Here is a 22,619-nt window from a genome sequence, read left to right on the forward strand (position 1 = left end):
CTTAATGTTTCCCTTTAGCTTGGTGATTTTGGAGTCTCAAGATTTATTTTCCTTTCACAGCCATCTAACAGTGAAGCATGGTTTCACTTTACACTTGAACCGCTATATCCACCAGATACAACCTTTGCCTCAAACACCACACTCACTTTACACAAACCTGTTGACATCACACCTAAGTCAGCTTTTCTTGAGCCTCCATATGAACAAATAAACATGCCTCTGATCTGCGGATATCCCGCCAGGAAGTGCCGGCTTGGGTAGTGCTGGCTCAGCTAGCCCGCCACCGCTACCGTTGGATTTCCTCTTTCTCCTCTGATTTTAAGAAGTGAGACAAAAAAAGCAATTCCTGTTAATCATGTAGACAATGCAAGGGTCTCCAGGTTCCATTTCAGGAAGCTGGTTTCATCAAGGTCACGAAAAGGTGCATGCGTATCTGAGACCAGAGAGCAGTTAGGGACCCCGACACGGAGGTGGCATCAGGTAACCCTTAGGGATGAGGGTAGGGAAGAGGGCCCGGCTGATGCTGGGAATGAGCAGCGCAGGCGGAGGGAAGGCCGGCGGTCCTGCGCCCCGGCGTGGACGCGTGCGGGACTTCAGGCTGGAGAAATGGGTCACCACGTGCTATGGAGGCGGGGACATGGCCCTCCTCCCCTTATTTGTAAAGAGCGCCGGAGCGGATCGCGGAGTTTCACTGCGGACCTGTCAGAGATACAGAGGTTGTGGGGGCGGGAGACAGAAAGAGAGAGATCCAGAGACCGAGTCTCACGTTGACACGCAGACAGAAAGACGCAGAGACAAACAGAAACAAACAGATAGGAGAGGTGAGAGGCCAGCGAGTCCTTCTGATTAACTTGCCAAGCCCAGAGAAGAGATCCGGGGAGAGGGAGGGTCCCGTTTAGACACACAATCCCCAGGACTCCGGAAGAGCCCCTTTCTGCAGTTCCTTGGGGACTGCACGTCTCACCTCTTCTAAGTTTGCGGCGGAGAGAATAAAGCAGAAAGACAGGAAGAGGAGGTAGAGTTCTACAGTTAGTGTGGTTTTAGTTTTTCCTAAGAAGTGGCGTGGTTTGGGGCTTTATATCCGGGAGGAGCATATGTACGCAAATCCTGGGGCGTTTGCAAACCCGGATCCGGGGCGTCTGGCCCCATGCCCGGCCGGGCTTTTGAGGGCTACTGCCACGCAGCGTTTCTGGAGCCGGCCGGCTGGTGCCCTGGTGGCCTTTATCTCTGTCCCCCTTTGTCCTCTTTATCTCAGGCTCTCCAGGAGGCCGGGGGGCCCACTCCGCCTATCGCTCCCCGCGGCTACGCTGCCACTTCAATGCCCCGCAGGTCGCGAGCTGCTGTTCTTTCGAAGGCGTCGGAGAACCAGAGGCGTCCCGCGCCACCTCTGACTCGGAGCAGCGCCGAGCACTGACGCTCGCGCCCTTGGGCACGGACGCCAGTGCGCCCGCGCGCGTCCCTCTGCGCGGCAGCCAGTCGCGGGCCCTCAAGGGGAAGCCCAGGCCAGGATGACCCCGGTCCGGGCGGTGGCCGGGCTCCTGCTGCTGGCGGCCGCCGGCCTTGGAGGAGTGGCGGAGGGACCAGGGCTCGCCTTCAGCGAGGATGTGCTGAGCGTGTTCGGCGCGAATCTGAGTCTGTCGGCGGCGCAGCTCCAGCACTTGCTGGAGCAGATGGGAGCCGCCTCCCGCGTGGGCGTCCCGGAGCCTGGCCAGCTGCACTTCAACCAGGTAAGGCCGCCAGGCCCGGGCAGCCCTCTGTACTGTGGGTGTCCCTAGAGTTCACTTTGTATATGAGCCGTTTTTATTTGGGAAAAGGGCAGAAGAAAGAATCTTGTTTTATTTCTGAAGTAGAAGGCGGTATCTGGTGACACTTACTTTTCACTAGACGAAGCTAAAGGATTAAAAGGTTAATATTGTTAAGGGATTTGGCAGCCAGAAACTGCAGTTTTACGCCCGATGAACTGAGAGGTCAGACTCTTGTGATTATAAGGTTTTATTCAAAAGTTTATGCAGTAGTTGAGGGTGTGACGCCACCTTAACATGCTTTTTAGATAGGAATGAGTTACTTAAATCTTCCCAGAAAGATAACGGCTCACACACTTCCTACAAGGTCAGCAAGGAAGAAGATTATCACATGCACCCTGGTTAACAGTTGCCCGGTGGGTAACCAGTGCCATTTGAAAACGAGATATAATGTAGTTCTGGCTCCTGTGTACATTACATGAGGCATTCAGGGCTGAAACAGGGGCGGCCTTGAGACCAAGCTTCTAATTTGGTCATCCAGATGGTGGTAGACTAGGCTTATATTGTTAGTTCCTTGTCATATGTCAGGTCTAATATTTGATTCTAGTATTTATCCAAAATGATTAAAAAAAATATTCTTCAGTACATAAACAGGGTACTACTAGGCATTTGGTAATACCTTGGCTTTGAGAACAGCTTGGAACTACCTAGGAGCAATTAAACATCATACCTGTTTGTAAACATAAAATCAAATTATCCTAATTATTTCTATAATAAATACTCTGTGATTGGGTAATTCTTAAAATTGTGAAGTAGACAAAGTGTAGTTTCTGCATCCTTCCGAAACTGCTCTCTGTCTTTTAAAACTCAGTTAATTCAGTGCTTTGACTTGTTTTCCTTTACTCCTGTCCCACTGACAATTGCTACTGGAGAGCAGAATATAGTATTTTCCACATTGTTTGTCATTTTTGGACGATGTTAGTTTGTTACAAAAAATTTTTGGAGTCCAAGATGTTTGGGAAATGCTACATACTATACTCTGCTCTTGGAAATTTGGCGTTTCCTAATGAACATGACTTTAGATTACAGTTAGGGAAACTGTAATCAAATAAATTCCATGTTAATAACATTATAGGTAGGTTGGTATTCTTTTTGTTAGAAATATCTTACCACAATTAAAGTATATGGGCCTTAAGGAAATGTAGAACTTTCTGACGCCATGACGTATCAGAGGTGGTCTCTCTTTGACCTAGAAGGGCTTTGTGGTCCCCTTACGCATGTTCTTTAGTAAATTGTCTATAGTTCCAGTTCTGAGCATGCTGTTATATCTGGGGTAATATCTGAGAAATGATGTGTTGGAAAAATGGAAATGCCCACAAATTATGCTAATATTTAAGAAAATAAAGTATTTGCTGTCTAGTTGCATTCTTTTCTTATCAAATACGGGGAACAGCTGAGCTGACTCCAGTATTTCCAGGTAGGTATGGTCATGCACTTGGAAAGAAACTTAGAGGACTGACTTGAAGCTGCGTATCTGTAGCCCACACATTGTTTTGACTTGCATGACCTCCTTATCTTGCAGTGTCTGGAGGTGTTGATGAATTTTAAAGGGGCAAAAGACCTCCCCGCACCACATTCACAAAGACATTGGAAAACATGCCTAAATTATTTAGGAAAATTGGTTAAGTGTACCAGTAATATGATTCTCTGTTTATTAGCAGGTAGGATGTCTCAATAGGTAAAATTATATGTATCTTGCCACCTTTTTTTCTCATTCTTATGTTTGCATATTTAACTGCCCTCATTATGGCCTCTGTGGGCAACAAAAAGAGACAGGAAGAAGCTCATAGTTACCTTGGAAAGAAAAGGAAGCCAAGGAAAATTTGCCACTTAATCAGCCTAACAAACATCTCTTTGATGTTCTCTCTTTTTCTTTCCTTTTCTTTTTTTTTTTTTGAGACTGAGTTTCACTCTTGTTGCCCAGGCTGGAGTGCAATGGCACGATCTCGGTTCACCGCAACCTCCGCCTCTCGGGTTCAAGCAATTCTGCAGCCTCAGCCACCCGAGTAGCTGGGATTACAGGCGTGTGCCATCACACCCAGCTAATTTTGTATTTTTAGTAGAGATGGGGTTTCTCCCTGTTGGTGAGTCTGGTCTCAAACTTCTGACCTCAGGTGATCCGCCAGCCTCGGCCTCCCAAAGTGCAGGGATTATAGTCATGAGCCACGGTGCCCTGCCTGATGTTCTAAAAAGTCCTAGTGAAAACAATAATCATTGGTTAAACGATGACAAATGAAATACCAATCCAAAAGAATCCATCGATTTGCTGGTAGTTGACGGACTTGAGCCCACGGCATTTGTGTATGCTCCAGTGTGAAACCACCCAATTCTGGAGTAAAATTTTAGGGTCATTAATGCTTACATACCCTAAAGAATACAACTTCAGTTTCCTCATAGGGTGGAATAAACAATGCACATGTTTATTGTGAGACACTGGTTTTTGACTTTGAAAAAGGCTAATAAAATTTCTTTTAAGGTCCAGGAATTTACTGAATCTTCTACAAGACTTAGTTTTCAAATAACTGTTCTTTTGGTTGAGGGCTGTGATATTTATTAGGTCAGCTTTTCTCAGGTGATAGACTAATGAACTCTGGAGATTTGTTAGACAATTTTGGAAGGTTTTCTAAATATTTTTCTTCTGTATCCTTAAGTAAGTACTATTAAATTAGCTTGTTGCTTTGGGATATCAAAGAGGCCTGAGTTCAAACTGTAGACAGTAGAACAATTGAGCCAATAGTTTTGCTTCTTATAGCTACTGACAGTGCAAAGAGTTAGATAGAAACAGTAACCCAAACAACAAAGAGGAGGGAGCCCTTTTAGCCAAATGGGTCTCTGGAGCCCTCATTTCTGGATAAAGGTCTGATCTATTGAGGGGAGTTCCGAGCATACACAGGGAAGCCCCAAATATCTGGATACTCCTGGGTTATTAATCTAGGACATTTAAGAATGGCCTCAGTGCTGCCTTTTGTTTGTTCAGGTGTTCCTTTCTCATTCTTCGAATGTTCCTTTCCCTCATTTCCTCTTTCAATTACTGTATTTTCAAGTTCTTATGTGTAGATAGTGGTTAAACAGCCTGATAGAAGGAAGATCCTATTTTCTGAATTATCACACTGAGCTGCTGGAAATGCCTCCATTCAGAGAGTTTCTTCTTCTGATACATAATTTTTGATATATATCTTGCAGCCCATCTCCTGCATTGCACATAAGTTTTTTTCTTCTCACATTTCTACCATCACCTGGTTGCCAGGTTCTATTTTTAACCTTTTTCAATTTTCAATATTGAGTCTTCTCAAAGCAACACTCTTTCTTTCGAAAAACTTCCATGAACTGTCTCTTAGCTGGTAAACTCTAAATCTTGAGCCTAGCATTTATGGCCTGATCGTCCCGTGTCATCCTACTGCTCCAGACCTAGCACCCACTAAACTAAACTACTCACTGCTCTATGGATTCCCATAAGCTTTCACTCAACCACTTCTGAGCTCATTATCTTCCTTGGACCCTTCCTGCCTTTGGCTGAAATGTTCTTCGTTTCCTTAAATTGCTCTGTGAAAATCTACTTTCTTAAGCCCAGTTAAACTGCACCATAAAACCTTTCTGGGGTATCACAGCCAGCACTGATTTACTGATTTCTGTATTTTCTGAATTCCTGAAATATTTTTTACCGTGCTAATGTCACTTAACTATTCATGTGTTCTACAGACATTTTAAATGTCTGCTGCACTCTAATTTGAGTGGTTATTTTAAAATACAAATCTGATCATATCATTCATCCTGTTAAAACAATTCAGTGCCTTTTAGATAAACTTCAAACACTTATAGTGGCTTTAAAGTCCTTTTCTGATTTGGTCCCTGAGTGTTTCTTAAACCTTATCTTTGTCACAGTTCTAATTTTAATGGACCATTTACAGTGCCTGGTTCTCTAGAAATACCTGATTATGCTCTGGTATCAGTTTAGACATTACTTCTTCTGAGTAGCCTTTCTTGATCTTCTCAAGAGTGTAGTCGAAGTCCCTTCAATGAAATCCTGTATTTCTTGGTGCTTGTGCAATTATAACATATTATATATTGCAATTATATTATAACAGGTAAATTATTTTATATGTATTGCAGTTTTCTGCTTATGTGGCTATAACCCCTGCTGCCTCCCTCTACCCTCCAAAAGATTTTTAACAAGTTGAAGGGCATGGTCTGACTCCTCTCTCTAGGGACTAGTGTAGTGCCTGGTTTATAATATGTATTCATTAGAATTTTTTTGAATAGATGGGTGAAGATTGTTTAAGATGAGGTCGATAATTTGAGTGCTTACATGACTTTACAGTCTACTGGAGGACATATGACATATGCACATATAATTATAATGTGTGATACAGTGATACGTCTGATTAAGGAACAACCCATTTATGCCTAAGGTTGCAGTTTTTTGAATTTTTGCAATCAGACCTTGGCAATGACCTTCAGCAGAAGGATATAAATAACTCCCACTAGGAATAAATGTGTTTAAAAACCAAAGTGGGATAAGACCTTTGTTTTCAGAAAATTAATCTGATGTGAGAGTGTGGAATGTATTGGAGTGGGTCAAGGTGGGAGCTAAGGAGCCATCCATCCACAGTGGATTTCGTGAGATGTAAGGACCACTTGAATCTGGAGAAAGTCAGAACGTAATATAAAGGCTCTGCCTGCAGAGACTTCTAGAAGAGCAGGCATGGCTGAAGAGTATGCAAAAGGCCCCAAAGATAAGCCTTTTCTATTTCAATATTTTGCCTGTAATGGTTATTTATTTAAGTATTGTTAGATCTCTTCCTTCATTATCTTCTGGCCCTGTGATGCCAGAGAGGGAGAACGAATAACTCTGGGCTCATATTAATGGTGGCCAGGCTAGTGGTATGTAGCAAAAAGGAGTGTATGTATGTGTGTGGATACTGCAAACATGTTGTTTGCATTGCCTGTTGTCATCTACTGCAGTTTTTCCTGGGGTAGGGGTAATGATGGGTTAGATGAGGGTGTTTCTGGGAAGCACTGACTGTGGACAGAAGAGATAAAGAACATTAGTTCTTCTTCTTCTTTTTTTTTTTTTTTTCCTCTTTATGGGCTGAGAAATGGTGGGGGTAAACCTTCTAGGAATGCCTTCTAACCTGCTTGTTCAGGTGAGAAACTGGAAAGGCAGGACAGAGGGTGAGGTTACCTGGGTCTCTTGTCAAGAATCCTCCAAGACAATGGCCCCATTCTGATCTATTAGATCACTCTCACATAAGGTGATTGTGTACAGTATGTTGATTGTATTTCAAGGCTTTGGGAAAATGAGGGACATTCGTAATTCATTTGACTGTGATGTCAAGAGCTTAGTTTGCCTTGATGCCAGGTGTGATTGGGATCCATTAGGAAAATGCTTTTCATTCCTTTCATATCTAACTCCCAAAATCACATCTTTACCCACTATTCTAGGAGTCATATGAACCCTTTTATATGTAATATAATAATTATAGCTAGGATTTATTGATCTTTTACTATGTGACATTACTTCCTTAACCAATTTATTTGTATTATCACATTTCATACTCATACCAACTCTATGATAAAGGTCCCATTATTATCTTCATTTTATACGTAAGAAAAATGTGGCACAGAGAGGTTAAGTAACTGGACCAACGTCACGAAGTAAGTAGTAGAACCTCAGGCAATCTTACACACTATGCTATAGTGCATTTTTTGAATTACAATCTAGAAAACCATACTTTCTCTAGCTAGAGCAACCGTGACCTTAGAATTTGAACTAGGGACAGAAGTTACTAGTCATCCACTGCCTATCTGGCTACATTGCTTAGTCACATTAAGGAAATGGTACTAGAGCTGCGGAGGCTAGGATGATGATGACTTTTATCCTCAGAGACCTTATAATTAAGAAATAAGATGGAGGCCGGGCGCAGTGGCTCTCGCCTGTAATTCCAGCACTTTGGGAGGCTGAGGCGGGCAGATCACGAGGTCAGGAGATCCAGACCATCTTGGTTAATACGGTAAAACCTCATCTGTACTAAAAATACAAAAAATTAGCTGGTTGTGGTGGCGGGCACCTGCAGTCCCAGCTACTGTGGAGGCTGAGGCAGGGGAGAATGGCGTGAACCCGGGAGGCGGAGCTTGCAGTGAGCCAAGATCGCGCCACTGCACTACAACCTGGGCGACAGAGCGAGACTCCGTCTCAAAAAAAAAAAAAAAAAAAAGAGAAGAAATAAGATGGAAACTGTGAAAAGTGACTATGGAAGGCAAATCTGCAGTAATCACGAAAGCAGACATTGTAAAACATATCACAAGGCCATATATGATTGTCACATGGGTACTAGAAAACATCTGCTACTAGTTTAGAAAGGTGAGGGATTTTGGGGGGTTGGAAATCCCTCATGGAAAAGTTACGACTCAGTCAATTCAGCTTATCTCGTTTGGGTTTTAAAAAGTTTGTTGATTGAACTCTTGCTTATACCAAATGTGATGAATTTTCATGTGAATTACATGAATTCTTTTTTAGAGGATGAAATTTTCTTTTACTCTTTCATATACAATGAATTTTTTTAAGGGACTATAAGCGACAATAGTACTTTCTTCTATGGATAGACTTCAGGCATGTCTAGTATGAAACCTTTCAGTCCATTTGTCACTTTTATGCTAGTTTTCTGCCAATGAATCCACTGTCTCTTCGGCAGTTTAGAATGGAAATCTTCCCTTATGATGCCTCTGAAGCAATTGCATTCTTAACTGCACAACACTGGAGCAAGTGGTTTGTGCATAGGTGTTAGGGAATGAGTTGAAGCAAGGAGGGAAGAGTAGGTGAGCCGAGCCGAGTACTTCAACAGAATCACTGACTCCTTACATAGGTAAGACAGTGCTGCTAGGAGGCAGTTTGAGCTTTCTCACACAGTTATCAGGTGAACTTTCCTGAATTGGGATAGGTCTTTGTTTCTCTCTAGGGATGTTCTCTAGAGATGTTCTCTCATCTGGGTGGGAGATTTGCAGCTGTTATGCTTTCCATGGTTTATTCTTATCTTGGGTGATATTGAGGGGCAGGGACTTAGTTTTCTGCTTCCTAGTCATAAAAACCCATTACTTTTCAACCATAATAATCGTTTAAAGGTGTTTTCTTTGAATTTAACATACTTTTGTTGTTTTTTGTTTTTTTTTTTTTTTTTTTTTGAGAAAAGTGAATTTCTTTTGGTGGTAGTAGGGATTGGGGGAGAAAAATAGGAATATAAATAGAAGTGGAAAATAAGGCCTGAAGTTGAGAAGGATCAGTGATCCTCAGGAAAAGGAAAGCAACCTCTAATGAAAGTGGTTTAATGTGGCTGGTAATGGGTTTGAAGTTATTTGTATTCCAAGTGGTGTTTCCTTAAGGGATGTACACATTACTAAGTGCAAACAGCTAGTATTAGGGTCATTTACAATGCAATTTATTTTAAAAAAAGAATGTTTACTCTAGACTACCTAAAAAACTATGTAATTTTCAGAATTTTCCCATTTCCAACTTTATAAAACAGTAGATTCCTGTTTGCAATCAAAACTAATTAATTTATTCTCACACTATTCCAATTGTCTGTTTCAGTAGTCTTGAGATTTATTTTATAAAGAAATGGAACTTTCATCCAATTACCTTTGTGTTGATAGGATTTGGGAGCATTGAAAACATTCAGAATGGAGCCTTGTTTAATTTGGCTTCCGTCTCTTTCTAAGATACTCTGTTGTTTTTCTTGGCCTGAAGTTTAAGGAGAATAAAAACAAAAATCTGTGAGTCTAGATTAAAGGTGAACCTGAAATGTAGCATTATGCCCTCCAAGGTCAAATATTTAACACCTTGACTTTTTTTTTTTCTTTAAATAACTAATTGAATAGCTAGAGAAAAAAAATCAAGTGAGCATTGATAATGCCTCTAAGTCTTTAGTTTTTTGAACCTAATTAAAAATAATCCATAATTGTAACCAGTTTATTTGGTGAGCTTCTTAGACCTCTAACTATCTTAGAGAATACAGCATAATGGTTTACAACTTGGCTTCTGGAGTCAGGCAAGCCTGGGCTGAAATTCTAATTCTCTTGTTTACCACCTGGGAAATCACAGGCAAGTGACTTAACCTCTTTTTGTAATCCTTAGGTTTTACATCTGTCAATTGAGAAAAAAAGAGCCTTACTCATAGGACAGCTTTTTGGACTAGAAAATAAGAACAATATTAACATTTATTGAGCATTTAATGTATTTCGGGCAGTTATATATTTAGTATATGTGCCAACTCAATAAAGATATAAGACATTTTTAATTACCTGCATTGCTTCCAATAATACATCATACAAAAGACAGTTTATGTAAAATACTTAGCATTGGGACTGGCTCAAATTATGTCCTCAATACATAGTTATTATCATCATAATACTATGTTACTCGATATAGCTACATTATCCTTAACAAAATTGTCTTCCATTGAAGATCTGAACACCCAAGGGTCTGTCAACTTAAAGAAGAAAGCATAGCCATAAAAAGACAGTAAGAATTAATGAAATAAAAAGATCAGTGAGAAATAAGTCAGTCCAGTGCCTTTGATTTCAGTCTTGGTTTCCATGGTGACTCACCTTCAGAAAGACTTTTACAGTTTACCTCCACTTCACTTTCACCAAGCACTGGCAGTAAATCCTTGAAAATGTAAACCTTAGGTGTAGAGACTACTAAAATAATTTGAGTACTTCAATATGCATTGAAATTATTACCTCCCCTCTAGGGGACTTCTGGTGCTACATTTAGGAGTTGGCTCTATTTTACTATTTTTGCCGCAGATGGGCATCACCACTGAAATGTGAATGCTTGGGGAACCATATAATACTTCCAGAAATGGATAGAATTGTGGTTTTAAATTGAGATCTACTTCTAAATCTATATGGACCTCTATATGGATTTTGCAAGCCAAAGAATCCAGGACCCTCTGCGTTTAGCTGAACCCTGTTGATTAGAAAGCAGATAAGAGAATGAGACCATTTTGTTCTAACAGGAAGGAGTGAGAGATGTATCTCTTCAGGGGCAGGGAAAGTTAAACAGTGAACAGTAAAATCAGTAGACTGATTCTGAGCTTGGCAAAAGATCCTACTTTATATAAATATTCATCGTATGTTCTATAAAACACACAGCCCCTTATGTTAAGAGATGCATGCTATGATGGTCCCAGGTAATAGAGTTTGAAATATTAAATCATAATGCTCTACAGTTTTCTTCAGGAGCAGAGTTCCCCAGAACATGAGTATATTATTTGGTTACTTCACCTACACATATTAGCAGGAACAGCTAGACACTGGCTCTGTCTCTAGTCCTGGGATGAACACTGTTTAAGTAAATGTTGTGGGCAGGGCCTTTACTGTGGCAGAGGAAACAGGTCCTGTCCTAGTAAGAATATTTACTAACAATTATGGAGCACTTCTTGTGTTCCTTGTGTTCCAGGCATCCTGCTCAGTTCTTCCTTAGACACCATTCTGTTAATCCTCCTGATCCCATGGAGTAAACACTCTTGTTATTCCCTTGAGGAAATTTAACTTTAGTTAGGTTAAGTAACTCAAGTCAGATGACTCATATTGGCAGAGCACATATTCCATTCCAGGGTGACTGGATTCTCTAACTGATGCACTTTCCACTGTTGCCTCTTATGCTGAAGAGTATCATCCCACAGAAGGACTTATTTTCCAAAGAGCCAAGTGCCTCTTGTGTCATCCAAGTGTCTGGATGTCAAGCTGGAACTAATGCCATTTTCTTGAAGCCACTGGGAACCGTACACTCATTTATTTGAAGCAGGAATATGTTCTCTGCTCATGTTCCCCTCTTGTTTGAGTAAAAAGAGGGGAAAAAAGTTTTTTCTTCCCCTTGTTAAAGTTGTACTTGCAATAATCAGGGCTGGCCCTAAAACTCATTATTACTTCCTCTACAAAGTAGTTTTTAATCTTGCAAAGTTATTTCCTGACAATTAACATTTGATACTCAAAACAGTATTGTGAGAAAATTGGGACATATCCGTTCCCCCAGAAATTGAGATACGAGTAAGTCATTTGGTAAAAGTTAGACAAAGTGCCCAAATTTTTCTGGGAGACCAGACATTCCAATTTTGAATCCTCAGTTCTTTTCCCTTGGGCTAATTTTAATCAGATGCTGTATTAGCAAGGCCATTGTGCTCTGACTCACCTGAATATTCCATGGTCTTTGTGCTTCGTTTTCTGTGGATAACTGGACCATAGAAAGGTACGAATGCCTATTCTGTTTTCTCACCTCTCAGTCACTATTCAAACCATTGGTTCTGGCTTTTTTCCGCTCACCCCCCACCCCCACTTCCCTGAAATTTATACCAAGTCACGTGGAACCACCTTATTGTTAGGTTCAGTGGGTGCTTCTCAGGCCTCACTGCTCTGATAATTTTGTTGGTGTTGATCACATCCTACTTGAAACACATTCTTTTCTTGCTTGCAGCTGTTTGTGCCATGTTTTTCTTACTTCTCTGGCTGCTGCTTTTGAGTTTTGATTTTCTTTGCTCACTCTTTAAATATTGGTGCTCCTCAGGTTTCCATCTTGAGCCTGTTTTCTTTTGATGTCACACAGTGTTTCTGTATATCTTCAATGACTCATATGGCTGTGATTATCTATCTGTAGATGCTTTCTACATGAGTTGGCTTACTTCGGATTTCTCTCTTGAGATTCAGCCTTGCGCACTCAGCTGACAATTGATGTCTAACTCTTTTCTTTTCCCCAACTCAACAGGTCTAAACCTGCCTCAAACAGAACTCATCAACTCCATCCCTTTCTCCATCAAAATCTTTTGGTATTCCTGTTTTGCCCATCTTAGTGATAGGTATTACTATCTGCTCACTGAACTAAACTGAGGAACTGGATGTTAACATTGACTCCTCAGTTTTTCTTTCCCCTTCCCGTATCAAATGCACATAAGCCTTGTCATAATAACTTGCAGATATCTCTTAGTTAATCTCTTGAAGCTCCAACATCCTTTTTGTGTAATGGGGAAAATTGTACCTACCTTATGGGGTTGTAGTGGAGATGAAATCAGATATGTCTAGCCACTCTGTCTTTTGCCTGGCATGCTGTAAGTGTTCAATACAGATACACTCGGTTACTGCTGCCGCCCTCTGCATGCAGTCTTGCCTTACATCTCTCTTTTCTCTACATTTCTGCCAGTCTTGAATATGTGTATACTTTTTGTTAGACTTCAAGTTCTGGGATACATGTGCAGAACGTGCAAGTTTGTTACATAGGTATACGTGTGCCATGGTGGTTTGCTGCACCCATCAACCTGTCATCTACAGTAGGTATTTCTCCTAATGCTATCCCTCCCTTAGCCCCCCACCCCCTGACAGGCCCCAGTGTGTGAGGTTCCCCTCCCTGTGTCCATGTGTTCTCATTGTTCAATTTCCGCTTATGAGTGAGAACATGTGGTGTTTGGTTTTCTGTTCCTGTGTTAGTTTGCTGAGGATGATGGTTTCCAGCTTCATCCACGTCTCTAAAAAGGACATGAACTCATCCTTTTTTATGGCTGCATAGTATTCCATGGTACGTATGTGCCACATTTTCTTTATCCAGTCTATCATTGATGAGCATTTGGGTTGGTTCCAAGTCTTTGCTATTGTGAAAGTGCTGCAATAAACATACGTGTGCATGTGTCTTTATAAAAGAATGATTTATAATCCTTTGGGTATATACCCAGTAATGGGATTGCAAGCCATCAATTGGTATTTCTGGTTCTGGATCCTTGAGGAATTGCCACACTGTCTTTCACAATGGTTGAACTAATTTATACTCCCACCAACAGCATAAAAGCTTTCCTATTTCTCCACATCCTCTCCAGCATCTGTTGTTTCCTGACTTTTTACTGATCGCCATTCTGACTGGTGTGAGATGGTATCTCATTGTGGTTTTGGTTTGCATTTCTCTAATGATCAGTGGATGATGAGTTTTTTTTCATATGTTTTGTTGGCCACATAAATGTATTCTTTTGAAAAGTATCTGTTCATATACCTTGCCCAGTTTTTGATGGGGTTGTTTTTTTTCTTGTAAATTTGTTTAAGTTCCTTATAGATTCTGGATATTAGCCCTTTGTCAGATGGATAGATTACAAAAGTTTACACCCTTTCTGTGGGTTGCCTATTCACTTTGATGATAGCTTCTATTGCTGCGCAGAAGCTCTTTAGTTTAATTAGACCCCATTTGTCAATTTTGGCTTTTGTTGACATTGCTTTTGGTGTTTTAGTCATGAAGTCCTTGCCCATGCCTATGTCCTGAATGGTATTGCCTAGGTTTTCTTCTAGGATTTTTATGGTTTTAGGTGTTATGTTTAAATTTTCAATCCATCTTGAGTTAATTTTTGTGTAAGGTGTAAGGAAGGAGTCCAGTTTCAGTTTTCTACATATGGCTAGTCTGTTTTCGTAACACCATTTATTAAATAGGAAATTTGTCCCCATTGGTTGTTTTTGTGAAGATCACATGGTTGTAGATGTGTGGCGTTATTTCTGAGGCCTCTGTTCTGTTCCATTGGTCTATATATCTGTTGTGGTACCAGTACTATGCTGTTTTTGTTACTATAGCCTTGTAATATAGTTTGAAGTCAGGTAGCGTGATGCCTCCAGCCTTGTTCTTTTTGCTTAGGCTTGTCTTGGCTATATGGGCTCTTCTTTGGTTCCATATGAAGTTTAAAGTAGTTTTTTCCAATTATGTGAAGAAAGTAAATGGCAGCTTGATGGGGATAGCATTTAATCTATAAATTACTTTGGGCAGTATGGCCATTTTCGCAACATTGATTCTTCCTATCCATGAGCATGGAATGTTTTTCCATTTGTTTGTGTCCTTTCTTATTTCCTTGAGCAGTGGTTTGTTGTTCTCCTTGAAGAGGTCCTTCACATCCGTTGTAAGCTGTATTCCTAAGTGTTTTATTCTCTTGGTAGCAATTGTGAATGGGAGTTCACTCATGATTTGACTCTCGTCTGTTATTGGTGTATAGAAATGCTTGTGATTTTAGCACATTGATTTTGTGTCCTGAGACTGTTAAAGTTGCTTATCAGCTTAAGGAATTTTGGGCTGAGACGATGGGGTTTTCTAAATATACAATCATGTCATCTGCAAACAGAGACAATCTGACTTCCTCTTTTCCTATTTGAATACCCTTTATTTCTTTCTCTTGCCTGATTGCCCTAGCCAGAACATCCAACACTATGTTGAATAGGAGTAGTGAGAGACAGCATCCTTGTCTTGTGCTGGTTTTCAAAGGGACTGCTTCCAGCCTTTGCCCATTCAGTATGATATTGGCTGTGGGCTTGTCATAAATAGTTGTTGTTATTTTGAGATACATCCCATCAATACGTAGTTTGTTGAGCATTTTCTTTTAGTATGAAGTGGTGTTGAATTTTATCAAAAGCCTTTTCTGCATCTATTGAGATAATCATGTGGTTTTTGTCTTTGGTTCTGTTTATATGCTGGATTACATTTATTGATTTGCCTATGTTGAACCAGCCTTGCATCCCAGGGATGAAGCCCACTTGATCATGGTGGATAAGCTTTTCGATGTGCTGCTGGATTCGGTTTGGCAATATTTTATTGAGGATTTTTGCATCAATGTTCATCAGGGATATTGGTCTAAAATTCTCTTTTTTTGTTGTGTCTCTGTCATGCTTTGGTATCAGGATGATGTTGGCCTCATAAAATGAGTTAGGGAGGATTCCTTCTTTCTCTGTGGATTGGAATAGTTTCAGAAGGAATGGTACCAGCTCCTCCTTGTACCTCCGGTAGAATTCAGCTGTGAATCCATCTGGTCCTGGACTTTTTTTGGTTGGTAGGCTATTAATTACTACCTCCATTTCAGAACTTGCTATTGGTCTATTCAGGGATTCAGCTTCTTCCTGGTTTAGTCTTGGGAGGGTGTATGTGTCCAGGAATTTAACCATTTCTTCTAGATTTTCAAGTTTATTTGCCTTGAGGTGTTTATAGTATTCTCTGATGGTAGTTTGTATTTCTGTGGGATAAGTAGTAATCTCCCCTTTACCATTTTTTATGTGTCTATTTGATTCTTCCCTCTTTTCTTCTTTATTAGTCTAGCTAAGCTTTTCAAAAAAACCAGCTCCTGGATTCAATTATTTTTTGAAGGGTTTTTTGTGCCTCTATCTCCTTCAGTTCCGCTCTGATCTTAGTTATTTCTTGCCTTCTGCTAGCTTTTGAATTTGTTTGCTCTTGCTTCTCTAGTTCTTTTAATTGTGATATTAGGGTGTTGATTTTAGATCTTTCCTGCTTTCTCCTGTGGGCATTTATTGCTATAAATTTCCCTCTAAATACTGCTTTAGCTGTGTCCCAGAGATTCTGGTGCATGTGTCTTTGTTCTCAAAGAAATTACTTATTTCTGCATTAATTTCATTATTACTCAATGGTCATTCAGGAGGAGGTCGTTCAGTTTCCATGTAGTTGTGTGGTTTTGAGTGAGTTTCTTAATCCTGAGTTCTAATTTGATTGCACTGTGGTCTGAGAGACTATTTGTTATGATTCCCATTCTTTTGCATTTGCCGAGGAGTGTTTTACTTCCAATTATGTGGTCAATTTTAGAATAAGTGCCATGTGGTGCTGAGAAGAATGTATATTCTGTTGATTTGGGGTGGAGAGTTCTGTAGATGTCTATTAAGTCAGCTTGGTCCAGTGCTGAGTTCACAGAGTTGAATCTTTTTTTTGAGACAGATTCTCACTCTCTCCCCCAGGCTGGATTGCACGATCTTAGCTCACTGCAACCCTGTCCTCCAGGTTCAAGCAATTCTCCTGTCTCAGCTTCCCAAATAGCTGGGACTACAGGCACCCACCACCATGCCTGGCTAATTTTTGTATTTTTAGTACAGACAGGGTTTTACCATATTGGTCAGGCTGGTCTTGAACTTTTGACCTTAGGTGATCCGCCTGCCTTGGCCTCCCAAAGTGCTGAGATTACAGGCATGAGCCACTGTGCCCAGCCAACTTGAATCTTTAATATGCAAATCTGAGCATGTCACTATCCTCACATGACTTCCCATTATTGTTAAAATAAACTCTAAACTATTTGCCTGGTATTTGCAGCCCTGAAGCATGTGCCCCCACTCCCATATTTCTCCAGCCTTATTTCTACTTTTTATTTCACATTTCACCTTCAATGCTGCTTTCTCCAGGAACCCTTTAACAGTCTAATTGCTTCAGAGTTGGTTAATACCTCTGTCTTCTCCAAATTCATGGAGCTTACCTCCGCACTTACCAGGCCATGCTGCAGTTATGTCTTTTTTTTTTTTTTTTTTTTTTTTTTTAGAGGTGGAGTCTCTTTCTGTCACCCAAGATCCGCTTCCCAGGTTCACGCTATTCTCCTACCTCAGCCTCCTGAGTAGCTGGGACTACAGGCGCTCACCACTACCCCCGGCTAAGTTTTTTGTATTTTTTTAGTAGAGACAGGGTTTCACTGTGTTAGCCAGGATGGTCTCGATCTCCTGACCTCGTGATCTGCCCACCTTGGCCTCCCAAAGTGCTGGGATTATAGGTGTGAGCCAGTGCGCCCAGCCCCTGCAGTTATATATGTCTTAATATGGACCCTGCAATAGACTGTATGGTCCATGAGGCAAAGGACTGGGTTTACCTGGAAAGCGTCCGCTATGCCCATAACTAGCATAATGTCTAACATTTAGGCGATATTCAAGAAATATTTGTTGAATGAATGAAATGCTTGATAAATAACTTCAACCTTTTTAACTGATACATTTTTAATGATCAATTTTAAACCAATATAACCTAAATTAATATTCCTTTCCCTCCTCAGCATCCTTTAAAAGGACACATGAACTCTCTATTCTGCTGGTTTAAGCAGATCTAGACATCAACCTAGATGCATCATTTAATTTAATTTAAGGTAAACTAGCAATTCAGTTTTTTGTTGCTGACAATGAATTAAAAAAAAAAATTAACAGAGAGATAAGGCCTGAGAAGCACCCATTGTATTTAGTTCCAGTGACCTTGTGTAGAATACTTTTAAGGAAGTGGTGGGAATAGAAGCCAGACCACAATGGGTTGAGGAATGACTGAGAAGTGAGGAAATGGAATAGGTATTCATACATTTCCATGGGTCCAATTGCACACATAAAAAACATAAAAGTAATAGTACATTAAAATTTAACCCATGGGTCACCTAAATAGAAGGAAATAAAGTTTTTATTACTTTTAGTTTATGAACTTTCCAGGAATTTTTTTCTTCTCATTTAGCCTGGGATTTTCTCTGTAGCCCATTACTATATTCTTTAGGGTGACTTAGAAACACTGATGTCAGGATTAGTTTATTTGTAGCATCAGGGCCACATTGAGCTGATTCTAGGAAAGTTTCATAGAATGAGAAGAAAAACTGATGGCTGGAATATTTGCCTCCTCACAGGTCCTGGAAGATGATTCCCAGGTTATTGATTTGTTTTTCTCAGAATTGTATTCAAACACAGTGTGCTAGTTTGAAATCTCCTTTCATTCACTTCCTTTCCTTAATCTACAAAATTAACAATTGTTTATAAATTGAGTGTCTTACGTGTCCAAGGACTTATTAGCAGTTGAAGAAGATATAAAAGGGAAGAAGTCCATCCTCTGTAGATTTTTATGATCTTATTGAAGAAATATCCATTTCATGAGAAGATAATAATACATGGAAGCACACATTAAGTGCTATACAAATAGATAACAGGGATGTCTGGAGTCTGAAGAGAAGGGCTGGGTATAGCAGTATTAGGCAGAGAAGATGAATTCCAAATGGGCCTTGCAGGACAGACAAGAGTTGGGTACTTTGAGAGGAGGTGTATTGTATTCTAGGCAGGGTTCATGGGAGATGCAAAGTCACAGTGAAGTTAAAATATAAGGCTGATTATAACTGTTTGGTTAGAATAGCGTGTTCATGTATCCTTTTACAGCGTGCTGAAGGGGGAAAGGAATATTAGAGACAGGCAAGTGAGATTCTTAAGTGTTAGGACTTTAGACTCTTGGCATAAATGTGTAAAATTTTTTTGAGACAGTGTCTCGCTCTGTCACCTACATTGGATTGCAGTGGCACGATCATGACTTGCTGCAGCCTTGACCTCCTGGGCTCAAGCAGTCCTTGTGCTCAGCCTTTTGAGTAGCTGGAACCACTGGTGTGCACCATGATGCATGGCTAATTAAAAATTTTTTTTTGTTGTTGTTTTTCAGGCTGGTTTTGAACTCCTGGGCTCAAGTGATCCTCCTGCTTTGGTCTCCCAAAGTGCTAGGATTACAAGTGTGAGCCATCGTGCCAGGCCAGAAATATGTAATTTTGAAGGTTTTTGTTTTCATTTTTGTTTTTTTGGTATGTGTGTGTGCAGCCGGGGGCAATTTGGGCAGAAGAAGGACATGCTGATGGGTGATGCATCAGTAGCAACAACCTTGTGGAGTTGTAGGATAACCAGGATGAGAAGGGTATGGGATATGATTAGGTTAGAAGTGCCTAGCTCCTCAGTGAAGTGGTATATAAGGGTTCTGTTGGTGTGTCTTTCTTATCTGCTAGATTCTCAAACGTTTTGGTCTCAGGATCTCCCCCTTGTACTCTTAAAAATTATTGATAATACCAAAGAGCCTTAGTGTATGTGATTTATATCTATTAATACTTACCATTATAGAAATTAATGTTAAGAAAACTTGAAAATATTTAATTTATTAAACATAAAAATAAACCCATTCCATGCTAATTTTTTTTTCTTTTTTTGAGATGGAGTCTCGCTCTGTCACCCAAGCTGGAATGCAGTGGCGCAATCTCGGCTCACTGCAAACTCCGCCTCCCAGGTTCACGCCATTCTCCTGCCTCAGCCTCCTGAGTAGCTGGGACTACAGGTGCCTGCCACCATGCCCGGCTAATTTTTTGTATTTTTAGTAGAGATGGGGTTTCACCGTGTTAGCCAGGATGGTCTTGATCTGCTGACCTCGTGATCCACCCGCCTCGGCCTCTCAAAGTGCTGGGATTACAGGCGTGAGCCACCACACCCGGCCCCATGCTAATATTTTTAAATGAAAAATAACTATATTTTCCATGACCAAAAAATTAGTAAGAAGAATGGCATTGTTTTACATTTCTGTAAATCTCTTCAAAATCCAGCTTAAAAGAAAAAAGTTTGAATCTCATATATGCTGCCCCATTCCACCAGTTATGACATACCTCCTGTAGTGTTCACACATAAAAGAATTACAGTGAAAAAGGAAAATGCAGTCTTCACACTATTTTCAGAGAAACTTTGACCTTGCATTTTCTCTGACAGGGTCTTGGCAACCTCCAGGGGTCCCTGGACCATGCTTGGAGAACCACCACGCTAAAGAAGTGTCATATACTAGGGCCTGTGATGGACACAGCTGGTCCTTGTATGTGGAAGTGAGATGGCTTTGAAAGGCGCACTCGTTTCTCGTGGCATCTCCCCAGCCCTGAGGTGAAGAAGCAGCATGCTCTCCACACTTTATCCCCAGAGGGACTGAGTGGGAGACCCTTGGTGCACAGCAAGGAAACAAAAGCTTTGATCTTGGCAATATGCGATAATGCCCATGGGATTCCCTGGCAGATGATGGGAAGTAGGGTGGCCTCTGCCCCCTGAAGACATGTCAGGAGTGGGAAGCCAAGGATCTAGACTGGGTGTCTGTGCTCTGACAACACACCAGGCTTTCAGGGCTCTAAAAGAACACCTTCTCTTTTCAAGAGAAGATCTTGAAAAGCTGATTATGGAATTGGGTAGGGCTGGGAAACTTGTCCGTCACTATGACAAAGACAGACAATGTTGTAAACGTCTTTTAAAAAGATTGTTGTAGCTTTCAACATTCTTTTTCTTTAGTAAAATCTTTAAAGAATTCCAGCCTGCCTGGTGTTTAGGGGAACCTGGAAAAAGAGATTTTAAACAAACAAATCATGACTTAATTTTATTTTTCTTAAAAGAAACTGAAATACAAGTACATTGTTAAAAACTTTGGCAGATATAAAGAAGCAGAAAGGGAAAAAATAAAACCACGCATAATTTTTCCACCCAGAAATAAACACTGTTAACGTTTTGGAGCACAGATTTATCCTTATTTATAGTATCATTCTCTATATATTGTTTCATATCTTTTTATCCCTAGCAGTGTATCATAAAACAAGGCATCTTTCTCCTTTAAATTATATATTCAGGAAAAGCGCTCTTCATCTTCTCTTCAAAAAGAGTTTTGAGTGTGAATGTAGGTGTGTGTGTATGTATGTGTATACATGTGAGTGTGTGTGTATATGAGTGTGAGTGTGTGTGTATGTGAGAGAGTGTGTGTGTTGTGGGTGGCATCAGTGCCAGAGTGGCTTCAGTAAGAAGTGTAAGAAAACCTGAGGAAAAATGGAAAAATTAATCTTGGGGAAACAGAGTTGGGGTCACTTGACTGGCCATACCTTAAACCTAGAGATTATTTTTATAGAGTGTTCTTGGCTCAAACCTTAGAAAACTGTATTTTATCTTTTTGTTTTTTTGTGTTTTTTTTTTTTGAGACGGAGTCTCGCTCTGTCGCCCAGGCTGGAGTGCAGTGGCCGGATCTCAGCTCACTGCAAGCTCCGCCTCCTGGGTTCACGCCAAGCCTCCCGAGTAGCTGGGACTACAGGCGCCCGCCACCTCGCCCGGCTAGTTTTTTGTATTTTTTTTAGTAGAGACGGGGTTTCACCGTGTTAGCCAGGATGGTCTCGATCTCCTGACCTCGTGATCCGCCCCTCTCGGCCTCCCAAAGTGCTGGGATTACAGGCTTGAGCTACCGCGCCCGGCCATCCTGTATTTTATCTTGATAAAATAATAATGAGTAAACTTTGAAGAGGACTTTAAAGAAGGAAAAACTTCAAGAGAAGATGGAGAGAGTGATTCAGCATGTGTGTATATGTGTATATATATGCGTGTGTGTGTGTGTGTGTATGTATATGTCTATATATATGCATATATCAGGAGATTTGGAAGTGAAACTTGAGTGCCTTGTAATTGAGGCAGTTCCATTATTGCAGGAAGAACCAATCTGGAAGCAATTTCCTCAGTCATTCCTGCTTTGAATGTTCCTGCCATGAGTGTGGAACTTGTAAGTCACCAATTCCATTGTTCAGTGAGCCCTAAAAGGATAAATTAATGGGACTGTTCACTTGTTTCAAGGGTCAGAAGTGGCCTCCCAATTGTTAAACTCAAACTACCGTTTTAAATTTAGGTATTTCAATTGCTCTCTTGGGATCTTTGGCCAGTTGCCATATTCGAAACACTTTTAGTATCCCAATGATTATTTAATAGGAAAGAAACCTCTGGAATCCTGGAATTCATATCTACCTTAGTATTTATTAAGACAATTACTAATATTACTATGTGCCTGGCATGTAGTAGTGCTCAGTTAATATGTGTTGAATGTATGAATGAGTAAATAAATGAATGAAGCTCTCACTTGTCTTCATAGCATTTTTGGAGCCAACTGCAAAAATGGTTTAAATTCATAGCTGCAAACTAAACAAAATTATGAAAAAGCAAAAGAAATGAAGTGCAGAAAGTGAAGTATACCTAAAATTTTCACCCTGGTGAGAACAGTTGGCTGATATTTGAACTGTAGGATTTTTTTTTTTTTTCTTGAGACGGAGTCTTGGTCTTTCGCCAGGCTGGAGTGTAGTGGCACAATCTCAGCTCACTGCAACCTCTGCCTCCTGGGTTCAAGCAATTCTCCTGCCTCAGCCTTCCGAGTAGCTGGGATTACAGGTGTGCGCCACCACACTCAGGTAATTTTTGTATTTTTAGTAGAGACAGGGTTTCACCATG

The 22,619-nt window shown here is 40.6% G+C and overlaps 1 protein-coding gene across 1 annotated transcript in view; it reads left to right on the forward strand.

The window, feature by feature from the left end:
* Window positions 1-831: 831 nt before the first annotated feature.
* The window catches only part of SLC39A8 (solute carrier family 39 member 8), an 85,594-nt gene continuing 63,806 nt past the window's right edge, over window positions 832-22,619 (forward strand). The window contains 2 exon segments of the mRNA XM_050791926.1: window positions 832-1,015; window positions 1,256-1,727. Of these exon segments, the coding sequence (XP_050647883.1) occupies window positions 1,509-1,727 (219 nt within the window). The 5' untranslated portion in view covers window positions 832-1,015; window positions 1,256-1,508.

This window comes from Macaca thibetana, chromosome 5 (genome assembly GCF_024542745.1).
Source record: "Macaca thibetana thibetana isolate TM-01 chromosome 5, ASM2454274v1, whole genome shotgun sequence".
In the NCBI taxonomy this organism is placed as follows: Eukaryota; Metazoa; Chordata; class Mammalia; order Primates; family Cercopithecidae; genus Macaca; species Macaca thibetana.